The 26,041-nt window shown below is 56.7% G+C and overlaps 1 protein-coding gene across 2 annotated transcripts in view; it reads left to right on the top strand.

Annotated features, from left to right (window-relative positions):
- Positions 1-26,041, top strand: part of LOC101545784 (contactin-6) — a 195,391-nt gene that overhangs the window by 97,304 nt on the left and 72,046 nt on the right. For both annotated transcript variants that reach the window (XM_055135884.1, XM_055135885.1), the window contains exons 5-7: positions 7,553-7,648; positions 15,450-15,653; positions 16,275-16,377. In XM_055135884.1, the coding sequence (XP_054991859.1) occupies positions 7,553-7,648; positions 15,450-15,653; positions 16,275-16,377 (403 nt within the window). The remainder of the gene's footprint in view (positions 1-7,552; positions 7,649-15,449; positions 15,654-16,274; positions 16,378-26,041) is intronic.

Below are 26,041 nucleotides of genomic sequence, written 5' to 3' on the forward strand. Positions count from 1 at the left end.
ATTTTCTGGGATTTATTTTATTGATTATAGTCCAATCTTGAGGTCTTTAATTCATCTGGAGTTTACTTTTGTAAATTCAGAATGGGGTGAGGTAAGGTTATAATTTCATTTATTTACATGTGGCAATTCAGTGTTTTCGATACTATTTGCTGAAGATATTTCCTTTTCCCACTTTGTATATTTAACTCCTGTGTTTATTAACTGTCTATAAATCTGTGTGTGGTGGGGGAACTCAAAATTGAATTACGTTCTGTTAGTCTGTAGGTCTCTTTATTCCAGTACTATGGAACTGTGATAATTATAGCACTGTAGTATAGACATGGGACTGGTGAGATAGCACAGTGTGCAGGGCATTTGCCTTGCACGTGGCTGACCCGGGTTCAATTCCTCCGTCCCTCTCGGAGAGCCCAGCAAGCTACTGAGAGTATCCCGCCTGCATGGCAGAGCCTGGCAAGCTACCCCTGGAGTATTCGATACACCAAAAACAGTAACAACAAGTCTCACAATGGAGATGTTACTGGTGCCCGCTCGAGCAAATGGATGAACAATGGGATGACAGTGCGACAGTATAGACAAAGATGGGGCATGAGATGCCTAGCTGGGTGTTTGCCCAGCACGCTGTCAAATCAGGCTTAATCCCCCGCACCCCTGTGGTCCCCAAGCCTGCCAGGAGAGCCGGAAGTAAGCCCTAAGCACAGCTAGGTGTCGCCCCAGACAAACAAACAAACAGGACTTTCATCTCCAGTGATGACTAGATGTTTGATGTGTTGGGGCACCGTCTTGAAAGGTTGAGTCTTTTTTGTTCATCCTGTCCTTTGTTTGGGGGCATGTTGGCTGTGCTCAGAGCTTTCCCGTGGCTCCACTCTGGGGGATGACTCGATGGCAGTGCCCAGAGGACCAAATGGGATGCTGAGGATCACCTCAGGGCTTGGGCAAGGCAAGACCACCCTGCCTGGGCACTATCGCTCTCGCACACAGGGAATCATCTGTTAGTTTTTCCTCTCATTCATTACTTTTGTATGGGAATATCACACATTTTTGTGCATTAATTTTGTAACCTGCCACCTTACTGTATTGATGCGTTATTTCTAGGACTCCTGTGAGGGCGTCTTTAGGGTTTCCAATGTATAGTATCATGTCATTCACAGGCAGTGATGGTTTCTTCTTTGTTTCTACTTTGGATCCTTCGATGTCTGTTTGCTGTCTGACTGCTCTGACAAGGACTCCGCGTCTACCTTGGGCAGGAGAGGTCAGAGCGGACGCCGGGGCTTATCTCTGACCTCTCTGGGGGAAGCTTCAGTTTCCATCCTGGCTGTGGAGTTGTCGGGGGTCTGCTGTAGACTGTCTTGATAGGTGTGTTCCTTCTGTCCCTATTTTTGAAAATTCATTTTTTTTTCAATCCCATTGAGTGTTGGGTCTTGTCAGAAGCCTTTTCTGTGTCAAGTGACACGACCATGTGGTTTTCTGTTTCTTTGTGTTGAGACGGTGTGTTACACCATGTGATTTGCATGTATTGAACTCTCCCTGCACTCTGGGAGGCAGCCCCCTGCATCTCGGGGCATGATTCTTGGGGTAAATTGTTGGATTTGATTCCCTGGGATTTTGTGGAGGCACTTTGCATTGAAGTTTATTGGGATATTGGTCTATCGTTTTCTCTTTAACAGTCTCTGCTTTAGGAGTCCTTGTGATAGTGGCTTTGTAGACGCTGTTCGGGAGGATCCCTCTTTCCTCGGTATTTCGGAAGATCTTGAGGAATTGGGCACTGAGTCTTCCCTGAAATTTTAGTAGAAGGCGCTAGGGAATCCATCGAAACCTGCGCTTCTGCTCTGGAGGAGGGTTTTAATTACAGTTTTAATTTCTTTCCTCGAGGCTGGTCTATTCACATTTTCTGTTTTCTCTTCATTTAATTTTGAGAGTTCATATGATTTTAGAGGAATCATTTCTTTCCGTTCTCAAGCTTGATGGCATGAGGCTGTTCATTGCGGCCTCTGATGATTTTGTATGTGTGCGTGTGTTTCTGAGTGTCTGTTGTAATTTTCTACCTGTCATTTCTGATACTATTTATTTTAAATCTTTTTTCTTAACGAGTCTAGCTAAAGGTTTGTCAATCTTCTCTATTCTCTCAAAGAACTAACTCCTGATTTTGTTGACACTTTATATTGTTTTCTTGCTTTATATATCATTGATTTCTGCTCTAATCTCCTGCCTTCTATTCGCTTTGGGATTTATTTGCTGTTCTTTTTCTAGTTTCTCTAGCTGAAAGGTGAAATTGTTGATTTCAGTCTTATTTTTTCTGTTAGTGCTTGAATAGCTATAAACTTTTCCCTTAGTACTAGTTTTGCTATGTCCCGTAGGTTCTCTTACTTAGTGTCTTCATTTTTTTTTTGTTTTAATTTTGGGGTCACACCCGGTGATGCTCAGAGGTTACTCCTGGCTCTGCATTCAGGAATTACTCCAGCTCGGGGACCATACGAGATACTGGGACTGAGCCCAGGTCAGCTGCGTGCGAGGCAAATGCCCTCCCCCTCTGGCATCACTCCACCCAGAGTCTTGATTCTTGCTTGTTTCACACAGTCTGTTTTATTATTTGCTTTAACCTTTGATACAGTCGCCTCTTAGCAGTATGTTGCTTCACTTCCAGGTATTAATCTTTTTTCCACTTTCTTCTTATGATTGATTCCTACTTTGAGGTCTGAGGAGGTATTTGGTATGATTTATATTTTTGTGACTCTATGAATGTTCCAGCAGAGTCTCAGCATGTGATACAACCTGGAGATTGTGCCGTGCGCACCGGGGAATAGTGTATACTCAGTTTCTGGGGCTCGAGGGTCCTGGATGTGTTTATTAGGCCCCGTTCTTTCGTTTCCTCCTGTAGGGCTCTTGCTTCTTCTCTGCTGCTGTCCATGATGCGAGTGTAGTGTTGACGTGTCTCCTTCCTGTTGTACTCTCATCAATGTGTCTCCTCGACTCTTGCCTAGGTGCTCCTTGATTCAGCGAGTGTGTCTGTTGGTGAGCATCAACCCCTCGTGATCACTGACCCTTCGCCAGAACGCAGCATCCTTCCCTGTCGTCTGTTATCTTCTTTAGTTTGAAAGGTGTTTGGTCTGAAGCCAGCGTGACTGTCTCTGATATTAGCCTGTATCGTGTCTCTGACCATTAACCGCGAGCCTGTGTTTATCACGGGAGTTTAAGCGTAGCTCCCTGTGAGTGTCAAGGTTGGGTTTGTCTCATGACCCATCCTGAAACCTGTCCTTTGGTGGAGGAGATACTTCACTGATATTCGAAGAAATTGTTTCTATAAACAACTTTTTAATCGCGTCTATATATGGAGTTTGGTAGTTTGCACTATGGAATTTTACCATTCTTTTCAGGGATGTTTATTGAGACATGGCAACTTACAACGTTGTTCATGAATAGAGATGCTCTGGGGCACACAGGGTTCCAACACCAATCCCAACACTATCTCCCACCCTCCACCAACACCCCGGTCTCCCTCTCACCCCCTACTCTGCCCTCTCGGCAGGCAAAAATTAAAATTATTTCTTATTACTTGGTCCAATGAAACTTGAAGGAACGGCAAATGGAATCATCAGAAAATAAATTATTAAGAGTCAATTTGTGATGATTAGTTGTGATATTTTTTAACTGCTCTTAATCTCGTAGAAGACGCCCATTAGTGCGGGCCATACTCACTGTAGTACAATGGGGAGTTTCTCCTGTCCTTTAAAGGAGCTCTTTTAGTGCTTCTTGCAAAACTGGTTTCAAGGCTTCAAATCAAATTCCTTAAGCTGTTGCCTGTCTCTGAAGCTCTTACAGCCCCTTTAATTCTGGATGATGACCTAGCCGGATAGAGTGTTCCTGGTGAGCCTTTCATTTCTTTGAGATTTTTTGTACTATATTCTGTCATATTCTTCTGCTTGTAGAGTCTTATTTGATAGATCTGCTATGTAGCTTATGGGCTTTCCTTTGTATATAAATTTTCTTTTGATATTACTGCTTTCAATGTTTTGTTTCTGCCGTTGAATTTTGTTGTTTTGGGCATGATGTGCATTGGCGTTCTCCTAATTGTGTCTGTTTTCACTGACCCTCTTGGACCTTTGGCCTGTGACCCTCGGCTGTGGCAAGTTTTATGGATTTTAGCAGTTAAACATCTTAACTTGTTTCTCCGTCACCTCTGCCTTTCTGTTCCTCAGGGACTCTGCTCCTCTTGAACCACCCCAACGTTCTTGATACACTGTCTCCGTTGATACACTGTCTCCGTTGATACACTGTCTCCGTTGATACACTGTCTCCGTTTCTTCTCGGTTTATTTCCCACCGTTGGCTGTTTCCCAGTGGCTTCCTCCCTCTCATCTCGGAGCGCCCGGTTCTTCTGCTCAGCCTCTGTCATCTTCCTGGTCAGAGCTTCCCGTGACCTTTTTATATCCCCTACCGTGTTCTTCAGCTTGTCGTTTCTGGTTGTAGTCGAGTTTTCGTCTCAGCTCCGGCTCCTGGTGCGTGGCTGACTCCCGTGCGATGTTTTCTTTGAACTCATCGACCATCCTCATCCTCGTGCCCCCACAGCCGCCGTCTGAGGGTTTTCTGGTGTTGTTTATGCCTCCAGTGATGCTTTTACTCACTGAGCTGGGCGGTTTCTAGGTGCTTTCCCTTTTGTTTTCTAGAGTTCTTGCTGGGCTGGGGCGAGGCTTTGGAGCTAACCCCTGGGAGACGCTGATGGAGTAAACTCGAGGCTGTTCTCTGCCATCTCTGCCCACCCTCACAGCACGGCAGGAAGAACGGCTGTGGGCAGCACGCAGTGTGTGAGGATGTGGCCACGCTCCTTAGGTGCCGTGGTGTGGCCTCCAGTGCAGCGCAGGGGTGGCGTGGAGGCTGCTGAGATGCACCTGGGAGAGGAGGCTCTGCCGCCCGTCCTGGAGTAGGCCCAGGATGTCAGCCAGAGGCGAGCTCACCTGGGCTGGCGGGGCACAGCACGGAGGCCGGGAATACACAGGGAAAACACAGGGAATACAGAGAAATTGCAGTTCTCTGGGTGGTCCTTCGGCCCTCGCCAGCGCTGGGTCAGTTTCCAAATGTGTCCTCACTGCTGTTTGTTTGAGAATGTCTTAGTCCCTTCTGTTCTGAGCAGAGGCGTCTGGGCTAAAGCTTCCCTGCATTCAGTACTCAGTATATGCTATCCTGGTCTTGCTTGTAGAGTGTCTCTAGAGAAATCCGCCATGAATCTGCCACGCTGTCCAGAATGTTAGATCTGTCTTTGTCTTTCAGCTGTAAGGAGTCAGTCTCCGTACTTTGCTCTGGTGATTTTATTTCAGAATGACGTGGTGTAGCTTTGGGTTGGCTCTAGCCCGTATTCTGAGCCTCCTACATCTGGGTTCCTCTGTGCCCTTCATGCTGGTGACACTTATCCCCATCAACTCTCCCACTAATCTTTCTTCTTTCTTCTCCTTCTGGAATTCCTATGATTCTGAAATTGTTCCACTTGGCATTTTCAATAAGTTCCCTTATTTTTTCTTCCCTTTTCCTCAATCTCTTTTCTGTTTCCTCTTCTTCCTTAGTGGAGTTGCTTGCTGCATCTTTGAGAGTACTGATTTCCTTTTTAGTTTTGTGCCTCTAACATGTGCTTCTCACTGCTTCAGAGGCTTGGTCCTGTGTTCCTACGTTCTATTACTTCTATTTGGATGATTTCTTTTACTTTTTTCATCAACTTCTCTTTTAGTTTACCGACTCTTTGCTCAAACATCATTTTCAGACTGTTGGTATTGATGTGACTGTTGGCCTAAAGTCTTCGTCCGGCAGATCACAGGGGCTGGTGTTCCTCGGGACCCACCTGGCCTTTCCTCCTCCTCTTGGTATCTCTGTACTTTCCATCTTCCTGTTACCTCTTAGATGTCATTCCACCATCGGCAAGGGGCAGGCTGCTCGGTGCGTTGTGTGCCCAGGCGGCTTTCTGGGGCCAGTGCTGGTGTGGGCAGGTCCTTCTGGACTTGTGCCCCCATTTGCTGTGCACCTCTGAAGGGCGTTTTCAGAGCACAGCCAGAGCACGGCCATGTGGCTTGAGTGACGGGAGTAACTGGCCACACAGCCGCATAGCCCAGTGCAGTTGCAGAACTTCCTCCCAGCCAGCACAACACGGAGTCCAGGGGATTGGAGCCAGGGCAGACGGGCAGAGATGGACTGCTGCTCACGGATGCCCAGGAGAGGTGCCCGGGGGAGCTTGGTCCCTGGAAGCTGTGTTAGAGACGTTCTGTTAAACAAGGCCGAGATCTGCCCCGAGGAATCAGGAAGACAAGCTTCGGTGCAATAAGCAAAGGGTCTTTATTGGCTAGCTGGAGCAAGGGCCCTCGTCCGGCTCACTGACAGGGTGCCAGCCTTCTCGAAATGAGCGGCCCAACTCTCAGAAGCGAGGGGTTTTTAATACCACCACATTATATAACAGGGGCTTTCCGCCGACCACCCTTTTGGCTGCAGCCTGGGGGCTTCCCACCGCTCGTACTTAGCTGATTGGTTACAAGTCAGAGTCACATAAGGGTTGCGTGAGAGTTACATAAGGGTCATACAGGGGTTTCCCTACTGCGTCTGATTGGCACCCTCAGCTGACCTCACATGGCCTCTCACTTCGGGGAAGTCACGACTCCATTCCAGGTGCCTGTGCTCAATTCCAGGAATTCTGGACCCGAAACCCAGGCCTGGCTGCTCTTGGCTCCCTGACGAGCCTGTCACGGTGCTGCCTCTGCTTCTCTCTCTCTTCCACGTTGGTGCTCCATGACCCCAGCCCATCACGCGTCCTGAGTCGTCTCATGGGGTTGGACCTAACGTCCAGACTCATGCCGTGACCCCACACCTCGGTGGACACAGTCTGGCCATGAGGGCTGGAGGCTGCCTGAGAGCCAGGGCTGGGGAGGCGGGAGCAGAGACCCCCCCGGCTCCTCCCACCCACTCCCCCGGCTCCTCCCACCCACTCTCCCCGCTCCTTCCATCCCAGGCCCCCAGAAAACCCCCAGATCAGCACCCAGACCCGTTCTGGGTCAGCCTTTCCCCGGTGTGGGTGCTGGACACGCGGCTCCGTGATGGACGTGAGTGTCCAGGATGGACATGAGGGTCCGTGATGGACATGAGGGTCTGTGATGGACATGAGTGTCCAGGATGGACATGAGGGTCCGTGATGGACATGAGGGTCTGTGATGGACATGAGTGTCCAGGATGGACATGAAGCCCTGAAGGGACGTGCGGCTCCAGGGTGGACGTGAGGCCGAGTGGACGGATGCTTTATGACAGAGTGAGTCTCCAAGTGGACAGCAGACTCTGGGGGCGGGGGTGAGGGTCCCTGCTGGCCGAGTCTGCTGCCTGGACATGAAGCTTCCTGCTCGGTCCCGGCCCGGGGGAGAGTGCAGGAGGACAGACGGTCGTGCCGATGGAGGCGGGGCACGTGCTTGCCGGGACGGAGGGGAGGGGACGGGGAAGCTGCCCCCGGCCCGCCCCTCGTTCCGGGACGTGGCCCACGTGTCTGTGTCTCCCCGCGAGGGTGACGGCTCTCACCTGTCTCCTTCTCTCCCCAGACATCGAGGACTTCAAGGCCAAGGCCCGTGGCACCGTGTTCGTCCGCGAGGGGCAGGGCGTGGTGCTGTTCTGCGGGCCTCCCCCCCACGTTGGAGGTAGGTGGGCACCGGGGTCCTGGGAAACGGGCACTGGGGGAAACCAGCCAGCAGAGACAGCCCTGGGGACGCCCAGCCTGTCCCCGGCTCAGCCGCCGAGACGTCTTGGCAGATGCTTGGGGCTGCAGGCGCCCCCCACGCCGGAGAGAAGTGCCGGCCACGCGCCCCCAGCTCTGCCCCTCACGCACAGGAGGGAGAGGGGGGCTGGCCAGTGCCCCAGCCTCCTGCACCTGAGAGGGCAGTGGGGTCCTGGTCACTTGTCAAGCCAGCCTCCTCGGGCAAGGGGACGCCGAGCTGGGAGACACGAGACCCCTGGGCCAAGTGTTATGGTGGGAGTGAGACCCTGCCCAGCCTGATGGACACTGAGGCCCCGCCCAGCCTGATGGACACTGAGGCCCCACCCAGCCTGATGGACAGTGAGGCCCCACCCAGCCCTGATGGACAGTGAGGCCCCACCCAGCCTGATGGACACTGGGGCCCCACCAACCCTGATGGACAGTGAGGCCCCGCCCAGCCTGATGGACAGTGAGGCCCCGCCCAGCCTGATGGACACTGGGGCCCCGCCCATCCTGATGGACAGTGAGGCCCCGCCCACCCTGATGGACAGTGAGGCCCCGCCCAGCCCCATGGACACTGAGGCCCGGCCCAGCCCTGGAGGAGAGCGTGCCTGCTGGTCTCCTGTGGCAGCTCACTCGAGGGGGTTCCTAGCCATGCAGGGGCCCCCACACACGCACAGCCTGTCCCTCTGGGCCTCCCTCTGGCCCTTGGGCATCGCAGAGGACAAGGCCAAAGGGAGGGGACTTCAGTCCCTTGGCCCTCGGGGCGGGTGGCCAGCCCTGGGCCTCCCCGCCAGGGTGGGCAGTTGCTTTCCCTGGGGACTGACGGATGAGTCCTGTGGACGGCCCTGACGCTGGTCAGGTTTAGTGAAGTCAGTGTTCTCTTGTAAGCCCACCCCTACTCGTTAGCCTTTAGACGCGGAAACGTTCTTTGTGCTTTTAGAGTGAAATGCGGATGAGACAGACGTGATAAGAAGCTGGTGAATTCTATAGGCCAAGTAATGTCAGAGCAAATGCACTGTGTCCACCAGGACGTTGTGGGGACTCACGGGCCTGCAGTGGGTCAACTTGAAACAGCCTTTCCCGAGCCCGGGCTCCGGGGCAGTGGCCGGGGGTCACCCCCAAAGCTGTGCCACTTCAGACGCGGGGTGGGGGCCGGTGGCCGGCTCTGGCTCTGGGTCGCTCTGCTCCAGCCGGCTGAAGACCTAAAGCGCAGAGAAGGGTCATTCTCCGCTGGTTTACAGAGGGAGGGAGAAGAGTTACTCTGGTCAGCCCCTCGCTTAGAAATGAGAGGGCCAGGGGGTGGCAGACGCCTCCGTGAAGTGACGCCCAAGGCCCGAGACAGCCGGGCCGGCTTCGTGCTGGAGCCGGCCTGTGGAGAGGCCCAGACCCCCCCGCGCCCCCCCGCCTGTCCTATGTGCTCAGGCCTCACCCAAGGCGAGAAGACCCCTGGGGTCCTTCTCTCTTACCCCGTCCCCTCAGTGCCTCCTGGGAGTCCCCGGGGGTCCCCAGGGGTCTCAGCCACTCACTGGATGTTGCTCGGCCCAGGTCTTTGTGCTAAGTCCCTGAGACTCGCCCCCACAGGACTCTCCCCATGACAGCTGTGACCCCAGACCTAGCTGAGCTCAGGTCTGCGGACGCTGCATGCCACATCCCTGGGCACTGGCAGGCTCTGGGGGTGCCGAGAGGTCAGCCAGGAGCCATCATCACTGTTTCTGAGGGGATTCTGCCACGATTAAGGCCTGTCACTGTCCCAGCAGAGTCTGCCATGGTCGATGGCTATCGCCAGTCGGGTCTGCCATGATTGATGACCATCACCAGTCCTTGGGGGTCTGCATGATTGATGGCTGTCACCAGTCCTCTGGGGGTCTGCCATGATTGACGGCCGTCACCAACCCTCTGCAGAGCAGTCTTGCTTGTTCCTGAGTAAAGCACTGTGTGGCCCCAGTCGTGTTTCTGGAAGCCGGACTTGGAGCCTTGTCTGGGGCTGTCCGGGCTGCCCCGTCACTGCGGTTTGGCTCTGGAGTCCCCCGTGCAGCAGGAAGATGCAGCCGAGACTGTGGGCGGGTCCAGACTCGGGCCAGTGAGAAGCAGGACTGTGACCACAGGACACGCGGCTGAGCGGCCTCTGGGGAGTGTCCGTCCCTTCTCCTGCCCCACCGGGCCCCGTGCTGGAGCTGTGGTCAGGGTGTGCGACCAGCAGGGGGACACGGCCCTGGGGGAGCGTCCGGGCCCGAGAAACAGTGGCCTGCGGGGGTCTAAGAAGCGTGTTGACCACGTCCACCAAGCCCTGCCTGGCCTCGGGCACCACCTCACGGCCACTTGCCCTGGCGGGGGGGGGGGGGGGGAAGCAAAGCCGAGGAGGCCGAGGGCCTGTGCTCTTGGGACAAAGAGGCCCCTGTGTAAGGTGGACGAGCCACAGGCCAGAGTGGGGCCCTCTGGGTGGGGGTGTGCCTGGGGTGTGCCTGGGGTGTGCCTGGGGTGGGCCGCATGTTGCTGTCTACACGGAGGCCAGAGAGGACAGCCTGGCTTTGAGCCTGAGGAAGGGGAGTGAGAAGGGAAGGTGTCGGCCAGGGTGCAGCATGTGCAAGGGGCCTGTGGTAGGAGCAGGCATGGCCCCTGGGGGGCTGCGGGTGGGACTGAAGGTGGGCAGGGCAGGGCGGGAGGGAAGGACGTGCTGGGTGTGGGCCGGACCCTGGGCCCTGCTGCTCTTCCTGAGCGACTCCAGGGTCCATCTGAGGACAGAGCTGTGGGCTGTGGCAGCTCCAGCGGGTCACGGGAGGAAGGCGGCGGCGGGCAGGGGTGCAGGTGAGGGAGCCTGGGGGCAGGGCCATGCCGGGGGGTGCAGGAGGCAGGTCCCTGGGGCAGGGTGTGAGGAAGAGGCGGGGCAGCCGGGCCGGGCACCTGCTGGAGGCTGCAGGGAGGAGACCCCCGGAGTCGCTCTCCGGCTGGGGCACAGGTCGGCTGAGCGCGGTTTCAGGCGGCCGCGGGACGGACGAGCGTGATTGCTGACCCGCCCGGGAGTGCTCAGACTTCCCAGTGCTCCGTAAGGAAGTTCCTGTGAAGGGGTGGGGCTGCCGTGCGGGGTGCCCTGGGGGTGCCATTTGGGGGTGCCCGTGGGGGTACTGAGCAGTGTCGGCCCAGAGCAGGCCTGGCGGGCTCCCGAGGCCCTGCTGAGGGTCCTGTGAGGCCGCGCAGCCCCGCCCGCAGAGCTCGTCCCCGTGCCCGTCTCCTGCTGGTCACCCGGGGCCCCCCTCGGCCGGGAGAGGCTCTGCCTCTGCTCCCGCTCCACAGCTCAGAGCACCCAGCTGGCGGTCGTCAGCCGTGGGCGGGGCACAGCCACTCCCGGGCACGGAGCCCCCCGGGGCTTAGGGCTGTCCCCGTGAGGAGCACGGCCTCCCCCGGGGAGGGACAGTCGCACTGGGAGGACTGTCTCCCGGGAAGGGTTATCTCGCCGTGAGGCTGGTCTTCCCCACGAGAAGGACTGTCTGTCACGCCACGAAAAGAACCTGTCTCCCTGCGAGAGGACGAGCCCCCCATAAGGACTGTCAGCCATGAGGAAGCCCGTCTCCTTGTGGAAATTACTGTCTCCTCAGGAGGAGGAACGTCTCCTCAGGAGAAGGAACGTCTCCCTCAGAAGACAGAGACGGTGTCACCCATGAAAGGACTGTCTCCCCCATGAGAAGCTCTGTCTTCCCGTGAGCAGGACTGGCTCTCCGGTGAGGACAGTCTCCCCTGTGAGGGCTGCCTTCCCCCTGAGGGGGACTGTCTCCACAGGACAAGGACTGTCTCTTCCCGTGCGGTCTCTCTCCTGGGAGAGGGACTGTCTCTCCTGTGAGAGGGACTGTCTCTCCTGTGCGGCCCGCGGCACTGTGGGAAGGACTCTCTCCCCCGCGAAGGACTGACCCCTACACTCCGTATCTTTGTCCTGCTGGTTTATCTTTCACACCGAACTCCCCTACCAGGGCTGAGCAAAGCTGGACACTCTCCATGTCCACCTCTAACAAACTTCCCCGATTCCCCACTTAAGAGAAGTACAATCCGTGCAATGGGCACATGAGGGCTTCTGTGTTTGTTTCCCAGTCTGGCGCCGGGGAGGGGTCCGTAGTGTCACACAGAACCACACACTCCCGGGAGCCGAGTCAGAGGCGCTGCTGAGCAGGGGGTTTCCCTGGGCTCTGCCTGTGACCCGCGGGTGTGATGCTCACGTCCAGGGTGTTCCAGTGTCCTGTGGCCACTTCCGGAGGGACCAGCTCTCATCCCGGCCTGGGCCTGCTGAGTCCCCTTCAGGGATGACTGAGGAGTGTCAGAGAGGGTGGAGGGAACATTTAAGGATTCAGAGGCGCCCACCTGAGGGGCCCATGAATTATGCATTTAGTTAAGAAATGGGAGAGACTCAGCTTCCAGTTTGCGAGGTGCCGTTTTCCACCTTTTCCCGTTAAAGCCCGTCCACACCCATATCCACAGGGCTGAGGCCCGGCCGGGAAGCGGGTAGGAGGGATCCAGAGCCACCGGCCGTGCGAGGCGGCCCCAGAGGGGGCGAGCAGCTGCCCCCTGCACCCCCCAGGGCCGCAGCGAGGGCCAGCCCCGCCCGGCGTCTCCCTGGAGGTGGCGGCCCCGGGTCCTGGCCCGACTTTCCTCTCTGCTCATGCAATGGCAGGGGAGGTGTTGGTGGGTCCCCTGGCGTCCAGCACTGGCCGGGCCTTTGCTGGGGGCCCTGGAGGGTGTCGGCAGAGGGGGACGGGTCAGTAGCATTATGTGGGCAGCTCAGGGCGCCCGTTCCTGCTGGCTGCAGCTCCCTGGGGAGTCGAATGGCACATTCCGTCCCGCGGTGGGGTGAGGGGCCGGGGCGGGAGGAGGGGGAGGCCAGCTCTCCCCGGCCTCTGTCCCAGGCTGGGTCAGCAGGACACAGAGGCGTGTCCACTGGGGTCTCCTTCATGCCCCAGAGACCTGAGGTCAGGCCCAGCGGGTGGAGGACGGGCGTTGCCCGGCTCCAGAGCCTCCCCGTCTCCCCGGCCCAACCGCTTGTGTGGGTGCCCCTTCGCCTCCGCACAGGGCACCCCTGGAGATGTTCTCACCGAGAGCAACCCCCGTCGGACTCGGTTCCTTCTGCTCCTTCCCGAGTGACGCAGGTTTCCAGGAGGCAGCTGGAGGCAGGCGCCCAGCCTCAGCCCTCAGAATAGACCCGGGTGGGCATGAGCACGGACCCGGCAGGACGCTGCAAGGGTGGGCCGACGTCCCCTCAGCCCCTGCAGGCGGTGGGGGAAAGCCTCTTTGAAGGATGTTTTTGCTGTTTCCAACAAAGTTAAATACAACGAAGACGCACTCCTAGAATAGATCCAGCAAGGGTGGACATGCCCACGTCGTCCTAGAAAAGAATTTTCTCTACACCGAAGGGCTCACGCAATTGGGGCACACACAAGGGGTTGGAGAATCACAGCTACATAAGCGTCAAAATTATGAGAAGAAATTAGGCCCCAAAGGGTGTCTCCTGTTTGAATCGTTTTCATGAAATTAAAATCCTGCCGCGGAAATGGTCAGTGCGAGAGAAACTGCAGAGCAGCTACAACGGCCTCCCCGAGAGAGCACTGGACAGTCACGAGACAACGGGGACGCTTCTTGGCCTCAGTGCTGGGGATACGGTGGGTCACGGCGGGGGCAGAGACAGACCCTCGGCCTCTGCGTGTCTGACATGTGCCGTGTCCACAGGAGGTCGATGCCAGAGCATGGACGGACGGAGGGAGCAACGGGTTCCGGAGCAGGGGATGCTGGGAAGGAGGAAGGGGCGTGGACGGACGCCGGAGCGGGCGTGCGTGTTGGGTGTTGGGTGCGGGCAGAGGACGAAGGACCCTGGAGCTGCAGGAGTGCGTGTCCAGCAGACGCAGGACACTGTCTCCCTCTGTCTGGGCAACACTCCTGCCCACCTGCCGTCAGAGCTGACAGGAGCCAGCGCCCTCCCCACGCCCCGCCCTCCCACCCTCTGCTGCCCGGCGACCAGCGTGACCGGATCCACCTGCCAGCCGCAGGCCTTTCTCTAAGAGTTCAGTCTTTCTCGGGGCAGGTTTCCAGGCTGAGAGAGCCCGGCCAGTTCTCTCCAAGACGGACGGACGGTAGTGACCTTGAGCACAGACGTTTAAGGGAAACGTTTTCCCGACAGCCCCCGCCTCTGCCGGCCCTGGAGTGGCCGGTCACTCAGCCTCCTCTGCCAACGGCTCTCATGCCGGAAGCTTCTTCCTAGTCCACCCACCACTCCCTCAGGCGCGTGTCTATCCCTTCTCCCCCGAGGCCAGCCATGAGCAGGATGACCATGAGGCTGGTCCTCCAGCTGGGCTAGAGTAAGCGGGAGAGTGTCCACTCCCGTGGGCTGGGCAGCAGCACCTGGGAGAGGGACACAGTCTTACTCTAGACCGGGGAGGCCGCCGATGGGGTGTGTGAAGGCTCGAGCTTTCCTTTCCTCCCTTCCTTCCTTCCTCCCTCCCTTCCTTCCTTCCTTCCTTCCTTCCTTCCTTCCTTCCTTCCTTCCTTCCTTCCTTCCTTCCTTCCTTCCTCCCTTCCCTCTCTTCCTTCCTTCCCTCTCTTCCTTCCTTCCTTCCTTCCTTCCTTCCTTCCTTCCTTCCTTCCTTCCTTCCTTCCTTCCTTCCTTCCTTCCTTCCCTCTCTTCCTTCTTTCCTTCCTTTGTTGCTTTTTCTTTCTTTCTTTCTTTCTTTCTTTCTTTCTTTCTTTCTTTCTTTCTTTCTTTCTTTCTTTCTTTCTTTCTTTCTTTCTTTCTTTCTTTTTTCCTTCTTTCTTTCTTTCTTCCCTTCTTTCTTTCTTTCTTTCTTTCTTTCTTTCTTTCTTTCTTTCTTTCTTTCTTTCTTTCTTTCTTTCATTCTTTCTTTCTTTCTTTCTTTCTTTCTTTCTCTCTCTCTTTCTTTATCTCTATAAATAAATACAAAGAGAGATGGTCTTTTTACTTTTCCTCCACCCTTTCTGTTTTAACAGAAATTATATAATAAGAGTTACCACCTTTGTTTATTTTATTCTCTTTTTTTATCACCATGAGATCCAGTTACGAAGCTGTTCATGACTGGGTTTCAGTCCCACGATGTCCCTCCACCAGGGAACATTTCCCAGCACCCGTGTCCCCAGCTTCCCTCCTACCACCCTTCCTCACTGTCCCCTCCCGCCCAGCCTGCCTCTATGGCCGACACTTTTTGTCTTGATCTCTCTTGCGTTCTCTCTCTTCCCCTTCACACATTACGGTCTGCAACGCAGGCACTGAAACTTTATCATGCTTGTTCCTTTGCCTACTCCCAGCCCGCAGCTCTTCCCCAGAGTGCTCACTTCCAACCATCTTTGCCACAGTGGCGCCTTCTCTATCCCAGCTGCCTTCTTCCCTGCCCTGGAGGCAGGCGTCCAGCCATGGACTGACCCTGCTGGCCCTTGCTCCCACTGTCCTTGGGCATTAGCCTCCGAGAATCTTCTCGGATATCCCACAAGTGTGTGCAGTCCGTCCGTCTGTCCTCTCCCTCGTTCACGCGGCTTGATGCTCTCTTTGTCCACCCGTTGACCGGCCAGTCTCACGGCTTCCTTCTCCCTGGGGGCTGCAGAGTATCCTGTTGCGTGGCTGTGCCGGAGTCTCCTTACCCGTCTGTTCTCGGCGCGCGGGCTGTTTCCAGACCCTGGCTGCGGCGAGCCGTGCTGCGGCGCACACGGAGGTGCAGGTTGCTCCCTGCAGTGCTCCGGGGCTCTCACCTTCCTTGCAGGCCTTTCCTACGCCTGGACCTTCAACGACAGCCCGCTGCACGTCCAGGAGGACAGCCGCAGGTTTGTGTCCCAGGAGACGGGGAACCTGTACATCGCCAAGATGGAGCCGTCGGACGTGGGCAACTACACCTGCTTCGTCACCAACGCCGAGGCCCGGAGGAGCGTGCAGAGCCCGCCCACGCCCCTGGTGCAGCGCACGGACGGTGAGACGGGCCCGCGGCCACGCGGGGGAGACTCACGAGGCACGAGACGGGAGTCAGGCTCTTCCCAGGCCCGCCCCGCCCAACCCCGATGCGCTGGGCACAGGGGCTGTGTCTGGGGGCCACCTGCAGCCTCGGCCCCCCTTTCTCTGCAGCCCCCTGCTGGGCTTCCTGTCCACTGGGTGCTGTAACCCTGGGGGCGTCTCCCTCGTCTGCGGGGAGGGGCGGGTCCCGGCAGCGGGTTCCGGCAGGCCAGCAGGGAAGCCTCCAGCCTTGCGGCCGGCGCTGCTCAGACCCCGAGGGAGAGCGGAGAGTGGCCTTGCTCCTTGTAGGTGGGGGCTGCTGATACCCCCGGCCCCCACGGGTGGGACCCCACAGCGGTCTGGAGAAAACCCCTACATGACCACAGACACATCTAGAACCGGTCTGTGCCGTGCCGGGTGCGAGCAGGATCCTTCTGAAGGTGCCGCCGTGGGGAAGAACCATTTAGGGCCATGCTGGCACCTGGGGGTCAGCCCCGCCCTGCCCGCCTGGCAGAGGGCACTGCTCTCTGGGGGCAGCAGGAGCCTGCTTGCTCCCTGGGGACTTCTCCGCCGAGAAGGTGCTGACGCCCGCTGCCGGCAGGTGTGATGGGGGAGTACGAACCGAAGATCGAGGTGCGTCTTCCGGAGACGAGAGAGGCGGCCAAGGAGTCCTCCGTGAGGCTGGAGTGCTTCGCCCTGGGAAAGTAAGGCTGTTTTGTTTTCCCGCCCTCCCCGTGGCCCTGGGAAAGGCTGTTCTGTTTCCTCGGCTGGGGTGGGCCCCCGGGACACAGCCTCCGCCCCTCTCGGAGCAGTTACCTGGCAGGGGGCTCTGCGGGTCAGGCTCACTCAGCAGTGCTCTGGGGGCAGAGGACCAGCCCCTCCAAGAGCGTCATCTGGATGTTTAATGGGGGTGGGGGTCTCCGGGGTCCCCCCTCCCCTGCTGCCCAGGTCTCTGTGATTGTGCCTAGAATATGCCAAACACTGCTTTCCTGGGGGGATATTCAGATGTCACTGTTATGCCTTTAACTACCCAAATCCCAGATGAGGGGCCGCCTGCTGGGCTCTGGGGGTCTCTCACGCAGCTTTCACCGCTTCCTTGCCAACCAGAGGCTCCTCCCGGGCACTCGCCCCCGAGGTCTCTGTCTCCCCCAGGGAACCTCTCCTGGAAGTTTCCACTGAGCTGTGAACTCTCCAAAAGTGCTCTCCCTAAGCTCAGCCCTGCCCGGGAAGAGGCCGTCGGACTTTCTGGGGTCAGGGTCCCCCCTCTGCGTCTCAGAAGCCTCCTGTGTGTTCTGTGCTCATGCAATGTGATTCCAAAGGGTCTGTCCAAGCTGCTGCCACTTTGTTTTTACATGAGGGTATCCAGCTCTTCATTTTATTGTAAGCCACATTTGAGGAGATGATATTCATTTTATAGTTTTAACATCTCGTTCTTTCAACAAGGCAGGTTCTTGTTGAATCTGAATAGGAATCGTCTAGTATATTTCAAAAATCTATAACTGGATTTAAAAAAGTGATCTCTCTTGTCACCAAAAAGACAATATTCCTCCTTTGAGAAGTTATGGGGTGAAGCCACAGAAATATATTTGTCATGTACAGTGGATGTTTAAATTTGTTTGTTTTTATGTTTTTAAATTTTATTTTGCATAGCTCGAGGCTCAGATGTTAGACGTACACACGTTGGAGATTGTCACGTCTTCCTAGAATTGATCCCAAACTGCTCTCCCTGATGAGACTGTCCTTTAATTCTATTTTAAACGTAATCCTCAGTAAGTTACTCAAGAATGGGAGACGGACTCCAGGTTTCAGTTCCTGTCCTTGGCCCAGCCTTAAGGATGGAAGAACTGGCACCATTTAAAAAAACTTCTCAGAAATCAGCTTACAAAAACGTAAGAAAGTTGAGGATGAGTTGATTTAGTCAGAACAACCACATGTGGAGAGAAAAGGAGCAGCGTATTCTACCTCATTTAGCTTCCTGGGATATGAATTCCCGTCATTGACGGTATTTCCTACGTACTGAAGCCCCGAAGGCTTCTGAGCGGCTCCCAGGATCCCCCGTACCTGAGCCCCGTTTGTTCAGCCTGTCGGGCCGTGTCCTGACAGCGTGTGGACCTCATGACTGCTCACGGGTGTTTCCCTTGTATGTAACGAGGTGGGAAAGCACGTGAGGACCCTGTCTGAGCACTCGAGCCTGGGGAAGGTGAGCCCGGGGAGGGGAGCAGGCGGGCCCTTACCTGTGCACACCTGCCCGGAACCGCCGCGCTGACCCGACGGGGGCTGTGTCAGGAAGGCCAGTGGGCACGGGCGGCAGCTCCGGGCTGGGCTCCTCAGCGTTCCCCTCCGACCCCACACGAGGGTTCCGTCCCCCTCCCGTCTGACCAGGGAGCAGTGGGGGCCCCAGGGCAGGAGTCGGGTCCGGCCACAGCAGTGAGAGAACATGGGGGGGGGGCACGGAGGGCCCGGGGGACAGTTCGGGCATCACTGTAGTCTGAGACTCTCCCAAGGCAGATTTCAGAATTTGACCTTATTGGGCCGAACCTCAGGACTGCTAGTGGCTGCACATCTGCCTCGATCATACGCCTTCAGGCGACTCACACACGCACATACACGCACGTGCACACAAACACACACACATACACGCACACATGCACACACAAACACACACATAGACCTTACACACACATACAGACTCACACACATGCACACACAAGCAAACACACACACACGTACACATGCACACACAAAATCACGCAGATTCTCACACACATGCACACAAACATGCACACACATACACATGCATGCACCACAAACTCACACAGACTCTCACACACGATCTCTCTTACATGCGCACACTCGCATTCTTCAGCACTTTCTCACACACACTATGTCTAGTTGTTCTATCACACACACACACTGCCTCACATATCTTTCTCTCTCACATATACTCACACACAGTCTCTTACACATTCTTTGTCACACACAGACGCCCTCACACACACTCATACAGATGCTCTCACAATCATCTACACACTCTCACAGACTCTCACACAATCTCTTACATGCACACACTCGCACAGACTTTCTCACACGGGGATTCTCTCACGCTGGCACACATACACATACATCCTCTCTCACAGTGACACGCATAATTTTTCTCTCAAACACAGACTCTCGCATGCTATGTCACATATAAACATTCTCTTACACACTCACACACAGACCTTCACTATGTCGACATATATACTCTCTTACACACTCACAGTACTCTCACACCCTGTACCACACATGCACACGTAACTTTCTCACACTCACTCTCTTTCTCTCACACGCAAGCACACATACTCGCACATGTGTGCACCACGCACTCCTACAGCTGTGTGATCAGTGATACACAGCTTACATTGCGGCCCTATTCCACGGAAATCATCTCTGAGGCGGCAACGCCCCCGTCCTTCCCGACTGGGCTGCAGCGGGGGGCAGAGGCCCCCTCCCCCAGGCACAGTCTTGAAGGCGCCTGTGGCGGCTCTCCCCAGGGGCCCCGGGAGGCAGACCCCAGAAGTCTGGGAACACGCGGGCTCTGTGGGTAGAGCTTCACAGAGACTAACTGAGACACAAAGGCCACCCCGTCCCCCTTTTTAACACCAACAACTTAGAGACAAGGACAATTGGCCCATTAAAAACTGACAGCAATGTTGGGGGCTGGAGCGATAGCACAGCGGGGAGGGCGTTTGCCTTGCACGCGGCCGACCCGGGTTCAAATCCCAGCATCCCATATGGTCCCCTGAGCACCGCCAGGGGTAATTCCTGAGTGCAGAGCCAGGAGTAACCCCTGTGCATCGCTGGGTGTGACCCAAAAACCAAAAAAAAAAAAAAAACAAACCGACAGCAATGAAAGTGCAGGTGCTAAAATACGTCCCGTGAGGAAGGCGTGAGGAGCTGGAGCTTCCTGGCTCAGGCAGGAGCCAGAGACAGTTAACTTCCTCAAACACAGTTGGGAATCCCCTCGGCTGGGAGGCTGAGTGTATGCAGAAACGCCAGTCGGTGAGTGAGGTTGATGGATCTGACCCTTCAAAGAGCCATTTCACAGGTGGACAAACTGAGGAAGAACGCGGGAACCAAGAAGCCCGATTTCCTGTTCTCCTCGGACTCCATCAAGGGTAGCCGTCACATAACGGAGTACTGCTGGGATGGTTTACCTGACCCAAAGGAAGTTGAGAGTATTAAGTCTCGTTACTTAATAGTTACTTAGTTACTCTTAAGTAACTAATACGGAGCAGAACTTCCTGGGGCAGAAGCGGGGAGTCAGCGCAAACCCTGGTCCCTCTCGGAGTCCAGTTCTGGCCGTGGGGCACGGTTGGTAGGAGCCCAAGGCTGGAGGCACTTCTCACTTCTTGAAATTAGCAAAATTTGCCTGGGGTCCTTTGTGTACCCTGGAAAATGCGCAAACATGAGCGACTAACAGAAATTGGTCCTGCCCGTGTTTGTCGATAGTTGGCGGGAAACAAATTGCGTTGTCGCTGAAACATCACGGAACGCTGGACGTGCTTTTCAGTCCACCATAGAACTTGGCGTTTACTAAGGGTGACGCCGCCTTTACAAAATCTACGAAATTAGCAAACCTAGAGAACAATCTGCTCCCTAGAAATTAATTACGTGATGGGCAATTAACAGTCCGAAAATAACAAAACCAAACTTCCAGCTTTCCCGATGGCAAACCCACACTTGGAGCTTTACTGCCAGATGTTTTGATAAACTCCGTTGAATGATAATTATAAATGACACTCGCCGCTGTCTGTGAAAACACCGCTGTGCGGCCGTGGCTTCGTCCCTCCCCCTGACGTGGACAGGGCTGCGCACACGTCCCTGGGGGTCTCCTTGAGCACTGTTGGAAGAGCTGAGTTTCTTTTCAAGATGTTCGATAAGCTCAGCTCGGAGATCTCACGGGCTTTCGGAGGAGGGAGATGGAAGGGACTTTCCTTGCCGAGCGTCTTTCTGGTCACCTTCTGAAGTCCTGGCTGATATCGAGTCTAAGCCACAGCATCAAGCTGGACCTTGATGTCCCCCAAGGGAGCTGGGGCGGGCGGGGAGTTTCTTGCAGCCGTGAGTAGGGAAGGGGGCGGGTCTCAGCGCAAGGAGTGCAGGGGGGAGGGAGGCTCTCCGGGAGTGCTCCTGGCTGGCGCCCGGGGCGTGGTACAGGCACAGTGTGTGTTTGAGACGCAGCTGTCCCCGCGGGCATTCGTCATGCCTGGCAACGTCCGAGCTCCCGCATCTGGCGTGCTCCTGCCCCTCTCTGCTGCTCCCGTCCCCGGGACCAGGGCCGGGGTCTGTCCGTCTCCTGGAGCCCCCACACGCCCCTCACACCCTGGACCCTGGGGCGCATCTTGTTCTTTTACTGCTGTGGCGTCTCGGTGGGGGATGTTTCCCTGTCCCTTCTCCCCCCACTGGCTCCCCTCAGCCCTGCAGAGCGCGTCGCTGCACCCCTGTCCCGAGTCTGTTTCCTCCGCCCGCCCTCGGGCTGCATCTCTCTGGTCTCTCGGTGGTCCCTGCTGCCGCCGGCTGTCCCGGGCGAGCCCTTACACGGTGAGCACTGCGGCTTCAGACCTGTAGTCTGGGCGACCCAGACACTGCCGTGTCCGAGTGTGTGCCCGTGGCAGGCCTGGCAGCCTTGGGGCTGCGTCTGGTGAGGGTGCGGGTCAGCGAGTAAGGAGACTCTGGGTGTGACGCTGAGCAACGCTGTGCCGTGCTGGGGGTGGGGGGCAGGGGGCGGGCTTCCCTCCGTGGCTCCGTCCTCGTCTGGTGCCCTGGGCGGCTGAACCTCCAGTGGCCCCACTGCCTGCCGCTGCTGCAGGCGCCCTGGTTGGCCTGTCTGGCATTTCCCCGGGGCGGGGGCGTCGTGCCCCCTTCCTCCACCAAGGAGGACACGCCCACCAGACTTGACCCAAGCCCAGTGTCCAGTAAGAGTCCAGTGAGTCCTGCTGGTGCTGACGCAGCCCAGTGTCCGGGCATCAGTACCCAGGATAATGCCTTACTACCCAGCACCCGTGCATCAGTACCCAGCACCCAAGCACCAGTACTCAGCACCCAGGCATCAATACCCAGCACCCATTCATCAGTACCCAGCACCCAAGTACCAGTACTCAGCACCCAAGCATCAGTACCCAGCACCTAAACATCAGTACCCAGCACCTAAACATCAGTATCCAGCACCCAGGCATCAGTACCCAGCACCCAGGCATCAGTACCCAGCATCTATGCACCATTCTGGATGGCACTTCTTGTTGGTGCTGTCCAGCCCCGCTGAATCTGCCACTGGCCCGCCCCGCCCTTACCGCTGGCCGGCTGCTCCGTGCACCTGTGCCCTGGGCAGCTGCCGTGACGTGGGGAGATGTTGCTTCGCCACGTGAGGGTGCTGTACTCAGCTACTGCCGCCAGTGCTTGGGGGCAATTCACAGAGATTTCTTCTTTTCCGGCAGTGCAGGGGTCCTGGGGTCTTCTTGTTTACCGCTGCCCCAGTCCCGAGTCCCTGTTCCCTCTTCCGAGCCCCCTGGTGGGGTGGGTCCTGGGTTCTCTTGGACACTCAGAGTCCACGGCACGAGGAGACCCGTGTGTCCTGGGTGCCGGGATCTGTGTTCCCTCCTGTGCCTCTGGGGCGCGGGCCGGGCCTCTCCCGGGGCAGGAGGGACCGAGGGTGTGGCCGTGCGGGGGCTGGCTGTGGCCCGGGGCCTGGGGCGCCCGACCTGTCGCTCTCCTTCAGTGTTTCACAGGTTTGTGGGTTCGTTTGCGCCACTTGCACTCGGGTCTGTGGCTCGGTGGCCGTCGGGGCTGTGGTTGGGACGGGCAGGGTCACCTGGGAGCCCCGGGGCTGGCCCAGGGGGCGTCCACGCCACCTTCCTCTCCCCTTGGACCCGCGCCTCCCCCTCAGAGCCCCGTGGCCCCTCCCGCGGCCCCGCCCTGCTGTGAGACTCAGCCCTGAGCAGCCCCCTTCCTGTGCTCAGTGTCTTTGCGCTTCCAGTTGCGTTTGAATTGTTGGGTTCAAATTCCAGTTGTTCACTGCTGCTGTGAGGTGGCATTGCTGGGTTTTTTTTTGTTTTTGTTTTTTTGCTTTTTGGGTCACACCTGACAATGCACAGGGGTCACTCCTGGCTCTGCACTCAGGAATTACCCCTGGCCGTGCTCAGGGGACCATATGGGAAGCTGGGAATCGAACCCGGGTTGGCCGGGTGCAAGGCAAATGCCCTGAGCGCTGTGCTATCCCTCCAGCCCCTGGTTTTGTTCTTTTAACTTTATTTTGTGAACCTGTTCATTGGTTCTGTATCATTCCCTGACAGTCCTTGGAGCTTATTTACGAAGCGTTGTGTGACCAAAGGACACTCTGTCTTTTCCTCTCCAACCTACAGGCAGCTATTGCCTATCCTGTCTTACTTTCTAATTAGGATTTTTCCTCCTTTGCTAGTTTGCAGCATTTATTATGAATGGATTTTGAATTTTTTTCAAATGTTATTTTTACACCAACTGATATAATCATGTAATTTTTTTCTTCAGTTGAGTAGTGGGTTGTATAAATTAATGTGCAAATATTGAACCAGTTTTGCATAGCAGAATAAATGCCATTTGATTGAGGTGTATTAATCTTTTCAAGCACTGATGGTTTCAATTTGCTAACACTTGTTGAGGATTTTTCCAGTTATGTTAATGAGAGAGACTGCGGTTTTCTTGGAACATTTTTATCTTGTTTTGGTATTATGGTAATGTTAGTCTCAGAGAATGAACTATAAATTGTTTCCCTGATTCTGTTTTTTTTTTTGTTTTTTTAGTGATTTTAGGAGCTGTTATCTTTGCTTCCTCTATGTTTGGAGATTTCACCTTTGAGTCTAGCTGACATAGTGCTTCTGGCTCGGAAGATTGTTAATTAGTGATTTGATTCCTTTATACTTCCAGTCAAATCCAAGTTATCTATTTTTTCCTTGTTGCTAATCTATGGCACAAGAATTTGGTTTATTTAATCGAAGCTACTCTTTTTAATGAGATGCTGGTTTGGGTGAGTCATTTCTGATGCGTTGTTTCCTCTCTGTCTCTCTGTCTCTGTCTCTGTCTCTGTCTCTGACTTAGTCCACTAGAGACCATTTGTTTCATTGACCCTGCCAAAGAGAGATCCAACTTTGGTTCTGTGGATTTTCCCTGCTGTTTCCTGTTTCAGGCACCAGCACTTTCTGTCTGGAACACACTCCCGCACAGCAGAACAACCTCTAGTGGGACCAGGGGGTAAACGCCAGCTAATTTATCCCCCCCCTGGAGCGTGTCGACTATTATCCGTGTTGTGTAGACACACGTTCCCCCTTTCCTTCCCCTGCTAGCTGCTCTCACTCGGACACTGCAGTTCCTCTTGGAAGGTGCATTTTTGTTTTTTTGCTTTTTTGGGGTTAAACCCGGCAATGCACAGGGGTTACATCTGGCTCTGCACTCAGGAATTACTCTTTGCAGTGCTCAGGGGACCCTACGGGATGCTGGGAATCGAATCGTTGAACCCAGGTTGGCTTCATGCAAGACAAACCCCCTACCCACTGTCCGATCGCTCCAGCCCTGGAAGGTGCATTTTAAAACGATCTGAGGTCAGATATCGGGGAAGGGTCTGCCCGGGCTCGGCTGCCTGGGTCCCTCCCACTGGGCCTGCTCGCGCCCTTTCGTCTTCCTTCCTCCCTCCATTGCTGGGAACAACAGTGCCACAGCGCCTGCTTCCTCAGAGAGAGCCAGAGCGTCAGGAGCAGGAAGGGAGGGGGAGTCACGCCCAGACCCCCTCCTGAGGGCAGCTGGGTGTCCTGCCTCTGGGGCTTCTGGAGGTACAGACCCTGAATCCAACAGCAAGTGGGGATATTTAAAATAATAATAATAATAACAACAACAACAACAACAATAATAATAATAATAATAACAACAAATAAGAGGAGCTGGGGTCTGTGCCGAGACTCTGAGACAGAGCTCGTCTCTGGACCCAGGGTCTCCCCGGGAGCACTGACGTCCTGGCGTCCCTGGAGCGTCTCGTCCTCTCTGCGCCCGGCCAGCCCCGACCCTTCCCAGGAGCCCTCGCAGTCTGACCAGTAAGTGGCAGCGGCTGGAGCGATTCCAAGTCCTCGCCGGAGAGAGTGGACGGGAAAGGACGTGCTCGCTCCCGACCCCGCTGGCCGGACGCGCCTCTCTGAAGCTTCCCTGGGCGGGGTGACACCTCGGTGTGTCCCTTGGCTCCTTTCTAAGAACGACCTGGGCGGTGCCGCGTCCTGGCCCCCCAGTGTGCTGCGGGTGAAGGCGCTGAGTCGCGTCTGAGGCCGTCCGGGGCTGTCCGGGGCCCTGGTCCCCCCGGGGCCAGTCCCTGCAGGCAGCTCTGAGGAGGTGAGCTGCGTCCCTGCGGCCGACCCCCCGGCACCGTCACCTCTGGACTCTGCCGCTGACCCTGGGCTCAGCTCTTCCTGCCCGGCCCCAAGTGGAGACTGCGTCAGACTAGGAGCCCCGAGGCAGGACCAGGGGCCCAGCAGGGAGACGGTGCTGGGCGGCGTGGTCAGACCAGCTGCTCTCGCCCCAGAGCGAGCGATGCTGCTTCCCAGGGAGGCCGGCCACCACCTCCGGGACCCCGGGCAGCTGGGCAGCAGCTGTCCACACCGAAGCATCCTCCACTGGCCACGCCTTGGAGTGCCGAGGGGCAGCGTCCACTTCAGGGAAGGGAGGGGAGGCGGGACGGATGCTCAGGGCAGTCGCGGGCCTGGCCCTGCCCTGCTGCCCGGCGGGGACGTGGGGAGGACGGGCAGACGCTCCTCCGGGCCTGGCCCTGCCCTGCTGCCCGGCGGAGACGGGGGAAGGACGGGGCAGATGCTCCCCCGGGCCCCGCTTGGTCCCTCGAGCAAGTCTCCCTGATTTGGCCCCTGGATGTCACCAAGCGTCGGGGCCCCCGGGGTGGCCCCTGAGCTGGTCCCTGTCCCTTCACCTCTGGGAGAAGCCGAGGCCGGGGTGGGGGACCCCGTGGTCAGCCCCAGCCTGCCCCGTGCGGACGCGCCTGGCTGTCCCGGCCCCGGGCGCTGCTCGCCCTCTGCAGGGCTGGTGGGGGTGGGGACTGGGGTGCCCTCAGGGGCTCGGAGGGCAGGTCCCGTCCCTGCGGGAGACGCGCCCTTGGCCGCCCTGGGCCGGCCTGGAGTGAGGATTCTGCTTCAGGGCTGCCGTGCGTCCCCGCGGCTGTGTGGGGCGGGCGACCCCGCGGGCACTGGCCGGCCGGGACGGGGCTGCCCTGTCCCCAGAGACCCCCAGCCCAGGGAGCCTGGAGGAGCAGCAGCAGGGCTGGTCGTGGCGGGGGGCTGGGGCCCAGGGGCGCCCGGGGGTGGGGAA

This window comes from Sorex araneus, chromosome 4 (assembly GCF_027595985.1).
Source record: "Sorex araneus isolate mSorAra2 chromosome 4, mSorAra2.pri, whole genome shotgun sequence".
Taxonomy (NCBI): Eukaryota; Metazoa; Chordata; class Mammalia; order Eulipotyphla; family Soricidae; genus Sorex; species Sorex araneus.